General features: G+C 41.0%; 1 protein-coding gene across 1 annotated transcript in view; it reads left to right on the forward strand.

The window, feature by feature from the left end:
* Window positions 1-18,947, forward strand: part of CNTNAP5 (contactin associated protein-like 5) — an 819,231-nt gene extending 800,284 nt beyond the window's left edge. The window contains exons 22-24 of the mRNA XM_012651908.1: window positions 10,774-10,992; window positions 16,162-16,233; window positions 18,751-18,947. Of these exons, the coding sequence (XP_012507362.1) occupies window positions 10,774-10,992; window positions 16,162-16,233; window positions 18,751-18,947 (488 nt within the window). The remainder of the gene's footprint in view (window positions 1-10,773; window positions 10,993-16,161; window positions 16,234-18,750) is intronic.
* Window positions 18,948-20,313: the final 1,366 nt, after the last annotated feature.

The following is a 20,313-nucleotide window of genomic DNA, read 5'->3' on the forward strand; positions in this document are numbered from 1 at the left end:
TGTAGGCTGCGGAGGGAGCCCTGTGGGTGGGAGTCCTGCAGGAGAGGCATCCAGCTGGGCGATGCCCATGCGAGTGCCGCCCTGTGATTGCGGCGCCTGCTCCGTGTGGTGAGCAGCCAGCCTTCATGCAGACGGCGTAACCAGTGCTTTGTGCTCAGTTCAGCCTCAATTAGTATTTACTGAATCAAATTTGTGCTGTGATTTGAAGCAAGCTGCAAAACACGCTATTTCTAAAATGCCTCTTACACTGAAATCCCAGAAATTTGCTGCTTCTGTTCATGAAGGCTTCGAAGACTTTTTGACAGATGAGTATGCTATCTTGAAGAAGAGCACAGTTAGCAATTACCCAACATTATCCCCTCATTAGTTCACCAGTTAACATCTCCTTTCATCAGGAAGAAAGGAGGTTTTGCTCTCTGGGATAGGAAAGCTTTGCTGGAGAAGGTTAGTAAGTTCAGTGGAAAACTATTTACCGAAGTCTGAGAAAAGTATATAGAGATGAATTCGAAGGTCCACTCACTGATCGACAAAGGGTATTGGGTGTCCGTACTCGCCACACCCAGACTTTTTGTCTGGAATCAGATTCCACCATTCACTGTGTGACCTTGGACAAGTTATGTAATCTCTCCAAGCCTTCATTTCTTTCATCTGTGGTGCAAAGATTAATGGTTCCTGTCTTTCAAGGTTGTTATAATGTGATCATCACATAGAGGTACTCATTTAACTTGAGCAGCACAAATCCTGGTGCATAACTGGTGTTCTAGAAGCTTTACCCATTACAAAAGGAAGCCAGTGGAGCATCCTCCAGCTGGGGACTGGGCTTGCACAGACCGGGTTCAAATCCCAGCTCCATCACTTACTGCCAGCTACTTTAGGCATATTGTTTGTTTCTGTTTTCTTGCCTTTAAATGGGCATAGTGACACAGAAGATGTTCCATTGTCATAAGGTACTTAAAAGAACATTCAGCACATGTTAAGTGACCCATTCATGGTAGATACAATGCAGGAAGACCTCACTTTACTTAGTACTGCTGGGCGGCAGAAGCGTATGCACAAACTGAAACTGGGTAAAGTGATCTTAATAATTCATGAGGAAAGCTATGGTAGTCCCATGACCTTTAAAAATTTTTGGCAAAGCAATGTTTTGTCTTTTCCGAGTCTTAAAGCCATCACGAACCATTTGTCTGCATAATGGTTCACCACATAATCTAATATTAATAGAAGCTCAGTAATTAGCATCTCTTAGTATTATTACAGAACAGTACAACAGAGGTCAAGCTGAGTGGCACATACCATTGTCTGGTAGTTCAAGATGCATGATACACGTTAGCACCAGAATGAAGGAGACCTGGCACCAGGAAAACAAAGGCATCACTGTGTATAATTATCACCTGTGGGATAGTTTTACCTATGGCTGGGCTCCATTCAGTCCCCAGAAAACCTCCACTTTTCCCTATTGACAAAAGCCACGTTTAGGTCATTCAGTCTAGACATCAGGATCTTTACAGAGGTCAGTATAAGATGTCTCAAAAATAACTGACTTTTAAACTGAAAAACATGTATATTTTGTAAAAATATATGTGATAAAATCATATGCATATATGTGTGTGTACATATATATCAGACATAAGTACCTTTACAGAGGTCAGTACATGACTCATCAAAAATGACCATCTTTTAAACTAAGTATATGTGAATGTTGAAAGCTTGCTTGGCTTTCAGAGATTGGCTCGCATGTACGTAACTGACAGTGTTGTCTGCCTACCCAACATCCATTCTGGTTCCCTTCACCCTTCCTGACAGAATTCCAATTTTGCACAAGTATTCATGCTCTTCCATAAAGTCATATGCTCCTGGGAAGGTTACCTCCACCTACAATCCCTGAGAATTCCTCCCAATTGGTCTGATCCAGTGGGTCTCCAGGTTTGGTACAGGGGTTCTGGGGGTGGATCTTGAGATCCTTTCATGGAATGCCCTGGGACAAAACCATCTTCATCTTCATAAAAGACGTTATTTTCCTTCCTCACTCTCATTCTCTTACCCCTATAAAGTGAAGTTTTTCAGAGGCTACACTCTGTGTGATGATGTCATCACTGGGATAGCAAGTGGAGTGTGTGTTGTGGGTTCTTGTTTTAAAAGTTTCTCAGTTTTAATTTCTAATGGAGTAGACATAGATAGATAATGAAGTAGATACAGATATCCAAAATCACTTTAGGATTTTTTTTTTTTTAAACTGGGAAGGAATCTTGAAACCAAAAATTTTGAAAACTTCTGGTCTAAGGAAATGACTATGGTCCATTTTTGTTGCCAGTGATTGAATTAGACATAAAAATGTGACACAGTCTGGCTAATCAGAGAACTTCTGCAAGGTTGCTGAGCATACGTGGTGCTGAGAAAGGATTTTCCATTTTTAAATGGAGACACAGATATGAGACTTTTTTTTCTTGCTTCTGGACATTGTTGCATCTGGATATAATGCCTGGAACTGCAGGATCACCTCCCTCCATCCTGAGAATGAGATAGCCACAGGGACCAGGAGCCCTGACGTTCTGTGCCCAGAGCTCTCCTTGCCTCTAGAGCTTGTTATGATACATAACTAATCCTTGTATTGTTTAGATCCTTGTGAGGTAGATTTTGTGTTTCCTGATTTGAAATTCTTCTAATAAATATTAATATAATTTACATTTATGCCTACCTCTGTAATAAAGAAAACATCAAATCACCAAAGGTACCTAATATGACTTTTACTTTTTTGTTGTTGTTAATTCCACAACTTGTAATTTCCCATTAGAGTAGAGTATATTTTTATAGGTTATTTTTGAATTCTGCTATAAGATTCTCTGTTGGGACACACAGTGCCTGTTTTGATCATTTTCTTTAATGGAATAAATGAAATAGGTATAAACTAGTCCACACGAGTCACTTGGTTCTGAACTCAAATCAAATCAATAATGAACACCCGAGGAGGAACTCTTTTTGTTTCTCTCAATCCCAAAAGAATGTGTTTCTACATCAACTTGCAAATCCCAGTCTTAAAGCCAGAAAAGTGATTTCTATATGGAAAATAAGCAGAATTAGCACTGGGAGTATGATACCTAGAATTTTAAATTTGGCTATGTTGCTAAGGTTTCACAGATGCAGTAGTCACTGTCCTATATCCATAGAGGGGTCTTTACATAATGCATGTAACCAAGCAACCCAATCAAAAAGTGAAAAATTAGTTCAGCCAGTGAGTTGTTCAGCTGAAATGATGAATTCTCAAATGGTAGAATTTTGTTTACTGCATTGACTTTTTTGTTTGGCTTCTTGTATTGTATTATTAGTAGCTATCTCTTCATCTTCCATCTATCTGTACATATGCATTTTACTTAGAGAAGAGTCGTTGAAGACCTACGACGCGCCAGACTTTGTATGATGCAGACCTAGTCAATCATCCAAAAATGTTTATTTCTCAACTTCTGTGTCCAAGGTGCTGTTAAGAAATAGGTAATTAATTGTGAGCAAAATAGGTTCACTGTCTTCATGAAATTTATGATCTACAGTGGAATATAAAAGATGAATCAATAATGACACACATGGAAACACATGCAATTACAAAGTTTGTGGGAAATAGGGAAATCAGTTGGTCTCAGTGCAGAGAATTAGACAATGGGAAGAGGGAGGATATATTCCTTAGAAAGGTGCCCAGGAAAGTCCTCTGTGAGGAGGAGACTTTCAGCCTGACACCTGAAGGAAAGGCACCTGTCATGTCACCTTTGGGACAAGCCTTTTTTGGCAGTGTGAAGAGTTAGTGCACAGGCCCTGCCTTGTAGACTGTGTGGGGCCCTTACAAATGGCAGAGACTCTGAGACACGTAGCAACCAAACACATGGCTACTCAGGCTCCATATCAACAGTTCGTTTGGCTTCAGGTACCAAAATACTAAGAATAATGCAGAGAAACACCCCATGTGTAGTCCTGGCAGAGCTACAAGAGATATTAATGAAGTTCTGATGCGAACGTGGCCTGTGTCATCGAGGAGAGAGTTCTGGGTAACGTGTGTGAGTGTAAATGTAAAAGTAAAGAAGCTGTATATTTATAATGTACAGATTATACAAGTTTGGTATCTATATACAAATATCACTGATTAGGCTGCATTACTGTTGATATTAAGGACTATTAGTATTTTCATTCATTAATTTATTTTACTAATGTTAACTAAGCACTGACTCTGTGTGTTGGGGCCTGTGTTCGATGGATGAGAAGGAAGTGCTGGAAGGGATGGGCTTTCTGAGAGCAGGAAGCGAGGACAGACCTTACGTGAGGGAGAAGCAGTGTCACAGAAGTGAGCAAAGTGCCTTGGGAATACAGAAGTCCTTAATGGTACTTGGCTCCTTCTTATCTCTTTAACATAACCTTTGCCTTATTTAAAACAGAGTTAACCTTATTTTTCAGTGTCTTAAATGGATACACTTTCTCCCTCTATGCCTTGTGCAGATTTTGCTTTGTTTCTACTCACCCTCTATTTATTTAAACATCCTACCCACCCTCTATTTATTTAAATACATTTATTCTAAGCAATATTTCCTAAATCAGTGTTTCTCCAAATGTGGACCGTGAACAACCTATATCATAATTGCCTAAGAATGTGTTTTTAAAAATGCAAATTTTTGCATGCACACACCCCAACCAGACCTACTCAATGAGTAAAGATCCACAAATATGGGGTTTTAATACATTTTCCTGGAAGTTCTTTTGCATTCTCAGTTTGATCCCTGCTGCCCTAGGTTGTGTCAGGGGTCCTTTCTACACTCCCACAGCCACAGTGATCTCCATCTACTGTAAGATTTACTGCCTGAAATCATCGCTGGCCTGTTAAATTAATCCTCCAAAATGACGGAGAGCTCACAGGGGGAATATCTGTTTGCTAGCCACTGTGAGTCCGCTGTCACACAGAGAGCTGCGGGTGTCATAGGTGGCCAATAAATAGATGTATGTTTTGCAGAGGAGGAGTAGAAGTTATCCAGGTCATAAAGAGATGGCAAAGCATTTCAGATAGAGAGAACAATGTGCTCCTATTTAGGGGAGAGCACAGAGCCAGATGGGGCGCAGGCAGGGCTGGAGGGGGAGGGGGAGAATGGGCGTCAGTGAGTGGCGGCAAGTCAGGCTAAGGAGGTAAGGTTTCTTTTCAGCTTGTCAATGATCTATACGTACAGAAAGGTGCTGAGCATGGCCTAATAGAAAAAAGGGGAGAGTAGGGGCCAAGAGACCTAGGTTCCAGGCCCCAACTGGCCGTGAACTGGGTAATTCGCTTTAGACAATTATTGGACTTCATGTGTCTTGTCTTTCCTAACTGGGAGTTGGGTATAATTATCTCACCCTTTCTCATTTCAGAAGGATGGAATATTCACATAGGACACACAAAGGAGTATACCAAGAAAAGCATAAAAACATTAAGCAAATGCCAAGTTTGTGTATCTGTGTCTGTGTGTGTGCATGTATGTGTGTGTTTAATGCAGTTTGATGTTCCTCTTTCAGAATTAAAGTATTAATCTGAGGGACACAGTTGTTGGACTTAGAACACTTCCTAATAGCTCAGTTGTCAGAATTGTTTGACCCTTACCTGACAGAATGATGGATTCCAGAGGGAAAAACTCTGTACTTGTGTATATTGCTCATACCTTCCATTAACATCAGTTCCCTTAATTTATATTTTATCTTGGTACAACGTTTTACTCTTATACACCCCGGTTGTATTAGTCTGCCTGGCTTGGATTGTGACACTGCAAGATTCAAATGTCATAAGTGACTTTTGACATACAGCCAATGTTATGTTACAGCCTAGGGCAATGCCTATTTTTAGCAAATTGCTGATCTTTTCTTCTTTTTGTAATATTAAAAGCCTCGCAAAAATCTGCCTGCATAAAATTAGCCTGGATTCATTCTATCACTATCTTCCTGTCAAACAGTTGTGACTGTGTGGAGTATTATACATTCTGGGGCAAACTGGTTCTGTAAAACTTTCCTGTGCATCTCAGATTCATTGGGTTTAACAGAGGAGCATAGCTTTTCTTTGAAGAAATACGGGCATTTGCAAATTAATGTAGAAAGTCAAGTTTTAAGTGCCTGGAAAAGTTAGTCCATAATAAATTTATCAACTTAGTCATTCAAAGTTTGAGTACTGTAGTTATTCAATTGTGAGTCAGTAGAAAGTGGAAATTTAATAAACAGATTTCACGGCGAGCACATCAGCCTTTACATCTTAGTTCCAAATGCAATATCACTTGGGCATGTTGAGGGGCATTGCATCCAGGCAGAGGAGTTTGGAACTGATGAACAGTAGGAGGAGTAGACGAAACTATTACTATAACTACTACTACTACTTACGACTACTAATGCAATGCATATATTGTGTCTTGTTAATCAGAGGACAAAATTTTGGTTAGAAGGAATAAATTCAAGAGATTTATTGTACATTATGGTGACCACAGTTAATAACAATATATTGAATACATGAAAATTGCTGAGTAGATTTTTAAGTGTTCTCATCACACACAAAAACTAGGGTAAGTATGTGAGGTCATACACATGTTAAATAGCTTGACTTAGCCATGCCACAATGTATACATGTATCAAAACATCATGCTGTACAACATAAATGTATACAAAACATAAACAAATAAACAATATCAAAAATGAATTTATGGCCACTGAACTATGAACTATGCTTATATTATTATATGAATTTCCACCACCATTCGTGTGGCAGGTGCTATTACCACTATTTTACAATGGATAAAACTGAACCTCGGAAATGGGAAAACAGAAGTGCAAGGACAGGAGTCATCAATTCAGGCTCATCCAACTTCCAGCAGGCACCTTTCAGCAGCCCATGCTGCTTCTACATCACTGTTTGAGGGCAGGGGGCTATTAACAGATTCAAGAGAAAATCGGGAAGTGTATTTTGATGATATTTAAAGTGTATGGAGAGGGAGAAACTAAATTAATTTTAAATAAGATGTTTGGACATGACACAGGTTTTCTTTTGTAAGAAAGGTGGTGGCATAGGTTGTGAAGAAACCTTGTAATTGTCGTTTGGATGAGATTTTTATATGGTGGCAGAAAATCCTGAAAAACGTGGTACTTTTCAGTGGTGGGTCCTTGGCTTGCATTCCCATCCTATCGCCCTTTGAATAGCCACATTCAGTGTGAAGTTTGTTTTCGATGTTCATTCTCCAGCTCAACACAAAAATTGTCTCCTGCCCAACTCCATAGGAATCTAATGCAATTGTGACTTAAAAATTGAACAAAATGGATTAGGAAATACATTTTGTCTTTAATAGAGAGTTCAGTGAATTTTGTGAGGCATTCAACCAAAATAACTTGTGCTTTCCTTAGTTTTTACAGCCTATTTCTTTTTAGATAATGTATGTAAAGTTATTTTACTCTATATAGAAGATATTTTGGAGATTTTATGGAGGCAGCATTGCTTAGATAAAGTGTTGGCATTTAAAGTCATAACGACAGGTTTAAATCTCAACTCTGCCACGGGACCTCCAAAACCTCCCTTACTTCTCCGAGTATCAGTTGCTTCATATGTAAATTTTGAAGGATGATAACATACACCTGGGAAAACTTTGGAGGGCAATAGAAATAATATTTTAACAATAATTATTACAGTGTTGTATAGTAACTACTTGATGAGTGGTGAATGTTGAGTTTTTTGTACCTGTTTAAAAAAATTCCTCTTAGCAAATAATTATTCCCTCCCACATGCTAGTTAACACTATTATAAGAAGCAAAAGTCATTTGGAATCATTCTACCTTTGTTTTTGTTTTTGTTTTTTTTGCCCCTCCACTATGTAAAAATCTAAGACATTGTTACCTCAGGCCTCATACTGAGAGTGTTTTCTCATAGAACATTTTTTGCTCTCTTTATTGCTTTCCAGAAATACCACAAGATCTCCATCCTAATTATACTTCTAGAATAAACACAATACTCTAGAGATAAGGCTTTATTTAAAACATTTATTCCTTTGAGATGAGAATGTCATTTTCTGGCATTCCCCTGATTTGTCTATGTGCCTACTCTTGTACCTGGAGCTTGTATTCGTGACAGTCACTATAGCAATGTCCTCCAAGGACCTTGACACCAATGTAGGCTCCTTTCTAACTGAGTTCTGGGAATGAGATCTGTCAATTTTGACTTAGACACTTCAAGCAAAGCTACAATGCCATGTCACTTTCTGCGATTTTGAAATCCTATGATGTAAAAACTTTATGACAATTTATGAGTTCCTTTTCTTGTCTTCTGCTTTTTCCTCTAAATACTTCTGATCTCTAGCTCTGCCCTTTGCTGACTTCCAATCAGTAGCTAATGTGTATTTGGAATTGTAGCTGGGCACATGGAAGTCATGCAAATTGCATCCAGTCCATCAAAGCTTTTCGATCTGGAAGGCTATTGCAGAACATGTGAGAAGCCTCACATAGGACACACTCTTTTAAAGCTCATAATAACAAATAAACGTACGTGATCTTTTCATGAGTAAGTAACAAATATGTACCATCAATCACTGTAGGATATTTATTTGAGTATTTGGAAGACCAAAGTTTCCTTGCATACCTCAGTGCTCTCTTGTACTTGAGGAAGAGTGACATTTCACCTCTTCATTGGATTTTCATTGTCGTTACCTGAAAAGTTCTCACAGAATCTCAGATATGGACTTGTAGACCCACAAAGATGTCCACATCCTAATCCCCAGACTCATAGATTTGTTAGGTTGTGTGTCAGAGAAGACTCAGGTTGCAAATGGAATTAATGTTGCCATCAGCTGCATTTACAATGGGGGGATTACCGTGGCTTATCAGGATGAAGCCAATGTAATCACAAGGGTTCTTCAACGTGAAAGAAGGAGGCAGAAGGAGAGAGTTCTAGGTCGAAGTGACTAGGGAAAAGAAAAATGAAAGAGTGCTTGCCTTGAAGATGGAGAAGGGGGCTGTGAGCCATAGAATGTGGGTGGCTTTGAGGAGCTAGAAAAGGCAGAGAAATGCGTATCCCAGAGCCTCTAGAAGTTCCGCCTTGTTGACACCTAGGCTTTTAGCTGCATTAGAGCTGTGTCAGACTTTTAATCTACAGAACTTCAAGATAATACATTTGGGTTTTAAGCTGCTTAATTTAAGCTGTTTGGTTTGTGGTAATTTCTCACAGCAGTCACATGACATTAATATACATGGTTTCTTTCTTTCTTGTTTTCTTTCTTGCTTTCTTTCTTGACAGAGTCTAGCTCTGTCTCCTAGACTAGAGTGCAGTGGTGTCAGCCTAGCTTGCTCTAGCCTCAAACTCCTGGGCTCAGGCCTTCCTCCTACTTCAGCCTCCCAAGTAGCTGGGACTTCCAGTGTGTACCACCATGTCCAGCTATTTTTTTCTATTTTTAGTAGAGACAGGGTCTTGCTCTTGCTTAGGCTGGTCTTGAACTCCTGGCCTCAAACTATCCTCCCACCTCGGCCTCCCAGAGTGCTAGGATTAGAGAAGTGAGCCATGGTGCCTGGCCTGGTTTCCTTCTTTATTATGTTAAGAAGAGAGGGATAATAAATTGGTTAAGTTTTTCTTCATAATAATTACCCAAAGCCAGAAGGGTATTGGCATTAAATGACTTGGAGTATAAAAACATGTCAAAATAAACTTAGCTCTTGAAGGAAAAAAAATTGGTTGAGTTTATTGGGGACAGTAAAATGAGGCCAGAAGTATTAATAGCAAAGGCCTTATTAAGGAAGGTTAATTTCTCATTTCCTTCCACATCCTCACATCTTCTTCTTAATGCTGCCAACATAATGCATGCTTACAGATCAATAGAGACATTCTTTGACAATTTATGAATTGTCTAAGTATAGAATTTGTACTGGTAGATGGGAAAGTCCCTACTCCCTTCCAGAAAATAAACAAATTATCACAATAAAATAACCATTGGAGCCATCTAGGTATGTTAAAACTATTACACCTTAAAAAATGGCTCATTATGCATTGCAGTTTTATGGAATTGCATCACAGTGATTTGTTCCAATGACCCCTTTTAAGAGAAAGAAATAGGATTCTAAGTAATCTCACCACAAATCTTGAAGGAAATGAGGCATTTGATCTTGCTATGAATCTCAAATGATTTCATTTTCATCTTCTATAAAGATTCAAAGATACTTTGGGAAGTTTAATTCTGTCATAAAATACCCATGCTCACCAGTCAGTTCCATGGGAGGACCAAGCACGGAGAAATAGTGAATAGAAGGTCAGTCTATACAGCTGACCTAAAACAATGAACATGGTAAATCTCTGGGAGGACAATTTTGACTTCTAATTTCTCTGTCTAACTCTTCATTTTTTTTTGCTGGTAAATTTTTGAGTAAAATGCTATAATGTGCTTTGTAGTATGCTTGCACTAATCACCACCTTCCACAGATAAATGGTGACAGCGATAATGATACAAATTCTATAAAACATCTAGAGTACAGAACAGATTTATTGTCTTTGTTACAGTTCATAAAATACATGAATGAAAATTTAGAAGTTTGGAATATTTTTATTTCAAACCAGAGCTGGCCCTAGCAGTTTTCTGTGAAGTGTGGTTGATATACTGATGCTTGTAGTGGGGGTGGAGTTGGGGAGAGGAGGTGGAGATGGGGAAGGGTTCCCCTTAGTGAAAAAATAACGAGATAATTTCTGTAATTTTAGACATTACTCAAAGAGGAATACAGCATAGTTTGGGGAAAAAAGAAGACTTGCGATTGTCTTTTACATTGCAGAGAATCACAGGCTGGATTCTGAGGTTGCGAAGGCAAACAGCCTGGGCTTCGCTGGATGCATGTCTTCAGTGCAGTACAACCACGTAGCACCGCTGAAGGCAGCGCTGCGCCACGCCACCGCCGCGCCTGTGACTGTCCACGGGACCTTGACGGAATCCAGCTGCGGCTCCATGGTGGACTCAGATGTGAATGCCGTGACCACTGTGCATTCTTCATCAGGTACATTCCAGAGAATGCCCGGTGGAGCTCACCTCACTAGCTCTCCTTTCAGTGTCTTCGAGAAGCTTCCATGTTAAAGGTCTGGCTATTATGACGCAATTCCTTACCTCGTGTAATTACAGGTGACTAAAAACTGTGACTGATTTCTTATGGGTGTTTTTAAATATATTTAATACAATTCTACTGTTAATATGGTGAGTACTTAGAATTAAATGCATAGTTGCATATATTATATGTTACATACATATATAATAGTGCATAGTGTGTGGGCGTGTGTGAGTACATGGTCGCCACTGTTTAAGTGGCTACTGCTACAAGGATGGAAGTGTTTAGGGAACAAGGAGGCAGGGAGCTGGTTGCTGGTATGTTTTATGTGATTAAAATCAGGCTTGTTTTTTCCATCTTTATTGAAGAATAATTGAAAAATAAAAATTATATATATTCAAGGTATACAATGTGATGATTTGGTAAATACATGAAATTGGGAAATTATTACCACAATTAAATTAATCAACACATCCATTATCACACACAGGTACCATTTGTGGGTATGTTTCTGGTGAGGGCACTTGAGATTTCCTCTCTTAGCAAATTTCAGGTAAACGATGTAGTATGATTAACTGTAGTCATCACGCTATGCGTTAGATCACCAAAATGTAATCATCTTCTACGTTTGTACCTTTACCCAACATCTCCCCATTTCCCCCACCCTGCAGCCCCTGGAAACCACTGTTCTACTCTCTGCTTCTATGAGTTTGACTTTTTTTGATTCCACATATAAGTGAGATCATACAGTATTTGTCTTTCTGCGTCTGGCTTATTTCATTTGATGCAATGAAATAAGGTTTATTCATTTTGTCACAAGTGGCATGATCTCCTTATATTATACAATGCTGAACAATATTCCATTGTTTTTATATATGAATAAAGATATTGTGATATATATCTATAAAACAATGGTATATTATTCAGTATATGCATAAATGCTAGATATATTCAGCATATATATATATATATATATATATATATATACACATGTTACAATATATTTATCTATTCATCCATGGACAGACACTTAGTTTATTTCCGTATCTTGGCTACTGTGAATAATGCTACAATGAACACATGAGTGCAAATGGCTATAGGCATCACACTCCCTGATTTCAAAATATATTGCAAAGCTGTAGTAATCAGAAGAGCATGATATTGGCATACAAACAGACACGTAGACCAATGGAACTGAATAGAGAGCTCAGAAATATACCCAGCATATATGTTCAACGAATTTTTGGCAAGGGTTTCAATAATACATAATGGGGAAAACATTGCTTATTCAGTAGATCATGGTAGGAAAACTGGATATCCACCTGCAAAAGAATCAAATTGAATCTTTGTCTTACACCATATAAATTAACTTGAAATAGATTTACCTTAAATGTGAGACCTGAAACTGTAAAATCCTGGAAGGAAACATAGGGAAAAAGCTCCTTGGCACTGGTCTTGACAATAATCTTTTTTGAATGTGGCACCAAAAGTACAGGCAGTAAAAGAAAAAAAGATGGAACTATATCAGACTAAAGAAGTTTCTGCACAGCAAAAGAAACAATCAACAAAATGAAATGACAACCTACAGAATGGAAAATATTTTCAAATCATGTGTCTGATGAGGGATTAACATCCAAAACATATAAAGAATTCATACAACTCAATACTAAAAAAAGAAAAAAAAAACAATTAAACAATAGGCAAAGAACCTGAATAGACATTTTTCAAAAAAAGACATACAGATGGCCAACAGGTATGTGAAAAGATGCGTATCATCACTAATCATCAGAGAAATGAAAATCAAAACCACAACATTACCTTATACCCTTCAGGATGGCTATTGTCAAAAAGACAAGAGGTAAGAAGTGTTGGAGAGGATGTGCAGAAAAGGGAACTCCTGCATGCTCTTGGTGGGCAGGTAAACGGGCGCAGCCATATGGAAAACGGTATGCAGGTTTCTCAAAAAAATTAAAACCAGAATCTTACCTCTGGATATGTAACCAAAAAAAATTAAATCAGCCTTTTTTAAAAATAGGAAAATTTTTAAATTTCTTATTAAATTTCCAGCACCGCATCCATGTATCTTCTCTTGCTTTACCACTCCCTGAAGTAACTTTTCTGTCTTTTCTTAGTCACCATATTTTGGAAATCTTGAAATGTGTCTGGGGTTTGTTGTAATCAGGTATAAGGTGATAGACATGGAGATGACTACCTCTGAAAGGAAAGTTTATTGCTTACAGTTCCCCAAAACCACACGGGGAAATAGCGAGGTGGGGCAGGAGGCAGAAGGAATGAGGGAGAGTGCGGCTCAGAGACTTTATTGTGGTTTCCACGGGAAGGAATGGGTGAGGCAGGGTGGGTTTCAATAAATACTAGAGAGTTAGAATTAATAAACTGAGTGTGATGTGTTTTAACACATCATCAGCAAAATATTCTAGGAATGGAGAAATCTGGGCTAAAATCAAAGGTACGTTGGTTTATAAACATGAACTAAGGGAGAAACAGATGTAAGTTGGAGCAAGAAAGAAGGCTGTGATCTAAACCCAGCTGGATGGTTAGGATTTGAATGCAGTCATGCTACACGTAAAGACGTTTTGGTCAATGGAGGACCTTGTGTAAGACAGTGGTCCTGTAAGATTATAAGGAAGCTGAAAACTTCCTATGACCTAATGAAGTTGTACCACCCTAACTTCTTAGCCCAGCACATTACTCACGAGTCATGGCGATGCCGCGTAAACAAGCCTCAAGAGCAGCCTCAGGCGGGTCCTTCAGGAGGTTCCAGAAGGAGGCATTGTTCTCACAGGGGACGGCAGCTCCATGCCTGCTATTGCCCCTGCAGACCTTCCAGTGGGACAAGACGTGGAGGCGGAGGACAGTGATATTGATGATTCTGACGCTGTGTAGGCCTCAGTTAATGTGTGTGTTTGTGTCTTAGTTTTTAACAACAACGACAAAAAAATTTGAAGTAAAAAATAATAAAATATTTTAAAAACAGAAAAAAAGCTTATACAATAAGGCTATGAAGAAAGAAAATATTTTTTATACAGCTGTACAATGTGTTTGTGTTTTAAGCTAAGTGTTACTGCAAAAAAGTCAAACTGTTTAAAAAAAAATTAAACATTTATACAGTAAAAAAGTGACAGTAAGCTGAGGTTAATTTATTATTGAAGAAAGACTTGTGTAACTAGACCTAGGGCAGCCTGAGTGCACAGTGTGTATAAAGTCCGCAGCAGAGCATGGCAACACGCGAGGCCCCCGCAATCCCTCACCGCTTGGTCACCCAGAGCCCTGCCAGCCCTGCCGGCCCTACTCACAGTAAGTGCACTGTTATCTTTTACACACATTGTACTATACCTTTTCTGTGTTTAGATACACGAATACTTGCCACTGTGCTACAACGGCCTGCAGCATTCGATGCAGTACATGCCGTATAGGTCCCCTAAGAGCGCATTTCCAGAACATATTCCCATCATTAAGTGACGCGTGACTCTATTTGTAAAGAAGCAGGAGGCATTCCAGGAAGGTGGGTGAGCACAGGGCTACACAAGAATAACAATCTTTGGAGGACAGTAGGATATAGAATATCTAACCACTAAATAGTTTTGTTCCCTCCCTCCCTTCCTGCCTGCTTCCCTTCCTTCTTTCCGGCCTTCTGCCTGCCCACTACCTTACCCCTTCCCCTCTCTCCTTCCTCTCCCCCCGCTTCTGACCTCTCACTTTCCACCTCCACTTTGCCTGCCCACCCTCCGTCTGTCTCTCACATGTACCATCATCACCATCACCCCTTTGTCATCCATCGGTAACATGTGTATCTCTCTGTGTTTGTGTGTTCATGTGTGCGCGTGCATGTATGCTATCTAAGCATACAAAGATGACTAATAGTATTAGCAAGTTCCACATCCAAGTCCTTTCCATAGCCCTGCCCTATCAATGCCACCGTCCAGAACACCTGCCCCAAACCAGCCCCTCTTTCCCCACAGTGCTCTTCCTGTTTGACCTCATCAGACTCTCTCTCGTGCTAATTTTTTCTAGCTCCAGATACATGATTTTAGGTAAAGACACTCTGCATACACCACAAACAGCATAACGCACCACCCTCCATTCATTCAATCACACAGGAAATACCTACCGAACATCTCTCACGTGTACCTACACAGCAGTGTGGCAAGTGCTACGGGACATGAAGTGTAAGGTCCGGCCTTTTCCATCAGAAGATTGATGTGCGACTAGTGAGACTGGGATTCACACACTCACACGTGTGTATGTGTATGTAATTAATAATAAGCCAAATTATAAGAAAAAGCAAGATTTAGCGAGCACTTATGTTGCGTCAGGCACTGTTCTAAAACATTCATATTACTAATATGTTGTGTAACTCTTCAAAACCTTATAAAGTAGAGACTATTATTTTTCCCAGTTTACAGATGAGAACATTTAAATGACACATGGCAACCCTAATGATGACACAAAGCAGTACACTATCAATTGCCAAATAATTTGTTAATTGTGAGCAAAGAGGGGGTTGAATTCTGCTGCGGCCTGTGCATCGCCCACCTCGGTGCTTTGCCAGCAGCCTGCCCTGGGGCTCTGCGTGCCTTTAAACTGGACACTTTTTCTCGTACCGTATACGGCAGTGCACATATTGTACAATGCCTCTCTCATCGGTGCGTTTGCTCCTGAGGCTTTAATTCTCCAGTGCTTTTGTTCTTCCCTGGCAATAACCTCGAATCCTCTTGCAGCTGAAGAAAACTGTCAAGCAGAGAGGCGTGTGTGCTGGGGGTCACAGACCCTTGTCACGCATGGGAACTGCCCAGAGAAGCAACTGGAGACGTCAGGGGAAGGCTGAGGGCACATGGGCAGGATACGTCATCATTGGGTTCAATCCCTTTTCCTGCAACTTACTTGCAAACTAAACTACCAGGGTCATGAGCTGTGGGATGCGAGCAGGGTACTTCAAATGTTCTTTGCTTGGGTGTGTTTATTTGGGTTTCTTGCAACTCTCCAACTCACAAATATTTGAGAGCACCCGGTGTAATCCACAGGTGTGTCATCTCATCTCCACTGTGTAGACCTCCTGCCAGTGCCTTGAGTGAGGAATGAAGCCTCATGTTTTACTCCTTTCAGATCCCTTTGGGAAGACGGACGAACGGGAACCACTCACCAATGCAGTTCGAAGTGATTCGGCGGTCATTGGAGGTAAACCATTCACTGTTGCTGAAAACAAAAAGACATAAATGATCTTACACTTTGGAGAAAGTTATGAAGCCCTCCTTAGTTATGGCCCTCCAGCACCCACCACCCCACATTATCTGCCAGACTGAGAGCCGCTCATGAATAGTCACATGTGCCGAATGATCAAGGCAGCCTCTCCCCTGGCACCAGCAGCTCCGTAGGTTCATCCCACCTCTGGTTCATCAGGCAGCTGAGTGCTAAGTCAACAGCTGGAGCATTACTCACAGACAGCAGCCAGCACCCTGTTCATCTCATCCAGTTGTCACTTTTTCTAAAGCACAGACAAAGCAGACCAATAAAACTACACATGGGAAAGGAGCCACAATGGGGCAGACAGATGGGGAAGCCGCCATCCTGTCGGGTTTTCTCCACCAAGCGATCTGGGTTAGATCTTATGAGCAGGGTGAAGCCCACAGGACTGCAGCTTCAAATCCCGCGGTACATACGGTCACAGATGCAAACCCTGTCTGCTCAGCTGTGCGCTCCCCTCCCCACCCGACCCCCTGCTTTGCTGTTCTCCCAGCGCCTGCCGGCCTCCCCGCTCTCTCTTCTGCCTCAGCTTGGCTGCTGCCGGCTGTAGCTTGATTTTTCCATCTGGGTCTTGCCACCCAGAATGACTCCCAAGCCTTGCTTAATGTAAGATGCCTGTGAGAGACGAAATTCATTTCCACCCGAGAACCATAACCCTAGCAGGTGCCCCGGTCCCTGCCTTCTGGCAGCCGAGATGAGCTGAGCCATGCCAGATGGAGTTCTCCTTTTAAAAGTCGGCAGTATCCATTCATTTCACTTCTATTTCATGAACCCAGCGACAAGGCGGGCCCTGTGCTAAGTGGGGGGACATGGAAACGGCCGGGCCGGGGAGGGGCCGGGTAAACAGGCAGCAATACAGCCAGTGGCGCCTGTTCTGGGGAGGAGGCACACATGGCTATGGGAGCACAGAGATGCGCCATCGCAGTAAGACTGTAAGAAAGGAACACCGCAGCCTTTCCTGAAGGAAGTTCTGGAAACATTTGACCTGAATTTCTGCCTTAGAGAAGAAAGGCCAAATTGATTTTTGTTTGGCTTCGAGAAAAGTAGGAAATGATTTTGTCCCTGTTTTCTTTCTATAATTTCCCATTTGACAAGTGGAAAAAAGACTTACTCTTGAGACTGCTGACTCTTGCGCAGACATTTATACGCTCTGTGAGTCTCTCGGAAAGTCATTCCAATCCCGCAGGAAGATCCCTGGAGGCTTGTAGAGCCCCCATCTCTGACCGTCCCGTGCATCGAAGGGGCAGAAACCAGCTTCCCGTGTCCCCTCTCCCTGCTGCAGCCACTCCTCCGTTTATCCGCCGCTGTGCTAGCTGAGGTGGTTTCACTCTGCCTTGCTCTAAAGTAGTTGGAGAAAATTCCACAAAATGATTTAGGAATAGTGAAAAAAAAGTAAGAAATCTTAACTATGACCCTAGCTGAAAAAATTGGAGGGAGACACACAATGAATATATGTAACTCTCAAATATCCATGCTTATGCAAATCATAATACAGGGTGTCCAAAACTGGCATTCTAAAATAGACATTTTTTCTCAATATTTACTATCCTTAGAAAGAAAAACAAACAGTAGAACATTAGAAATAAAATAATCTTTGATTATTATAAATATTTTCAAATATTTTAGTGCTGAGAAACCTGCATTCGTGTAGAGACACACGCTCTCACTTCCACATTTTCACCGTCTTTTTGCAGATATTGCCTTTCATGGCCCCAGAACCTTCCTGGCGAAGGTAGGGGTGAGACCTTAGGGTCAGTGAAGACAATGTGCCAGATAGATCCAGTCACATAGCATACAGTCGAATAAGGGGAAATCTTGTGGGACCAGGCGTTTTAGTCCACTGGGTTTCTGGAGGGCAGCGGTGCCTCACCACCGAGGAGGCTTTGTCTAGCAGAGTACCGAGAAGCGTAAGGGTGCCCTAAATTTCTGGTAATCGTTTCATTATTAATGATTTTTTTTAGCAAAAAAACATACAACATAAAGCAAATTTACATCAGGAGAGGATGTATTGGGATGTGAAATATTTAAGTACTGGTTTTTCTTAAGATGCAGAAATAATTCTAAAATATTTAGTTGCAGGGTGAAAAAGAAATGTGCTAATTACAAATGATTCTGACACATTCTTTAGAGCAGATCTTGAAAAATTTATTAAAAACTCCTGTGCTAATCCAACTGCATGTTTACGAGATGGCATTCTTAGTGCACTAAACAAAACCTTCTCTGATTGAGACTGGCATTCTCCCCAGAGAGTCTGGAAGAAGGAGGTTTTCACAGTAATTAAGGACCGAGGGCATTTCGGCAGGTCTCTATTTCTGGGCATGTGGCAGAGTTCTGTTTGTGTGTTGTTTTGTTTTGTTTTTTTACGTGCCGCCTTTGTGTAGTCTGACTCTGCTTCTTGAGCAAGTGATCTGAGACGGTTTGCTTCTCCTTTTCCTTCCTCCGCCTCCCCAGGGGTAATAGCAGTGGTGATTTTCATCATCTTCTGTGTCGTCGGCATCATGACCCGGCTCCTCTACCAGCACAAGCAGTCGCAGCGTGCAAACCAGATGAAGGAGAAGGAGTACCCAGAGAATTTGGACAGTTCCTTCAGAAACGATATTGACTTGCAAAACACAGTGAGCGAGTGTAAACGGGAATATTTCATCTGAAAAACTGCAGGGTCCCTAACACTCTTTTTTTCTTATTGTTAATTTTTTCCCTCCTTCTCTTCTCTCTTCTGTCTTTAAGTTTTGTTCATTCTCTTCCTCTTACGTGTTTGCCATTTCTTTTCTGGAACATACCTGCATCCACCACGGCATCGATGCCCTTGACCCAGCCCAGGAGACCGGGCAGCTGTGGCCACTGCCTTCTTCTCTGACAAACCTGTCATGGTGAAAGTGACCACTCAAGAGACTGGCATTACTGTTCAGACAAGGAAGAGACACGTGTGCATTCCCGCATGTTCAGTTCTGTATTTCTAGTTTCTAAAATGCACTGTTCGATTTTGCAGCCTTCAGTGTTGCGGGCTTACTGTGAACCCCAGCTCTGTGACCTAGGCATAGGACAGTCATTCCTGACATCCTCTCCGTCTCAAGCCCATTCGTACCAGGGAGCCCAGGACAGAGGGAGGAGAACCTAGAATCCTGGTTTGCCTCAGCAGCTTTTAAAAGGAAAAAGAGAGGTCTGTTTTGTGTTCGTTTAATTTCCCTACCATAGGCAGCCTCTCGCCCAAGCTCACCACCTTGCTCACTATGACTCTTATCCTCTGAGTATTTTCAAGTGCAGGATGGCTGGTAGCACTGACAAAATGACTGCTCCTCTCTTCCCATGCTCTCCTGGGGACACCACTTTGAGACATAGACAATAGCATGAACCTAGGGGAAACAGGGAAACAGTAGCTTGAAAGTAGGAAGTAAGAAGAAAGCTGCTAGGAAGTAGATGTTCCATGACTTCAAAAATGCCTCCTCCAACTTTGTAAGAAATGTTAGATGGGTATTTCTGGGGTTATACTGAGGTAAAAATAAAAACATATACATATATATTAATATATAAGTAGCTGCGGCATAAAGAAATTCAAATAAAAGTCTAAAATAGTACCTGGTTCAATGAAAGAGCTTAAACCATCTTAACTCAGCTTTGAAACAAAAATGAAAGAGGGAAAAAAAAGAAAAAAAAAACTGCACGAAAGAAGAGAGATACCAAGCAGATTTCTTCCCTTTCATCCACTCAATGAAGACGTGGTGAAGAAGTGAATTGAGGTGTGTGGGTTTCACAGTTTCAATGAGACATAATGAATCACTCTGTGCGTGGAGACGCTTTCTAAGAGATCAGAGTGCACTGACCTCTGTGGCGTTATGGTCGTAGCTGCCCCCACTGCTTGATTTTAGAGTGGCCCTTAGGTTCTGTAGCCCGTCGTATTTTCCAATCCGCCACACACTGTGTATAGGAAGACCCCACGCTCACACCTTCCACAGGCTCACACTCCCAAAGGAGGTGGTGCCAAACTTCGGGCCTTCGCCCCTTTGGTGATGAAGC

This window comes from Propithecus coquereli, unplaced genomic scaffold (genome assembly GCF_000956105.1).
Source record: "Propithecus coquereli isolate 6110/MARCELLA unplaced genomic scaffold, Pcoq_1.0 Scaffold375, whole genome shotgun sequence".
In the NCBI taxonomy this organism is placed as follows: Eukaryota; Metazoa; Chordata; class Mammalia; order Primates; family Indriidae; genus Propithecus; species Propithecus coquereli.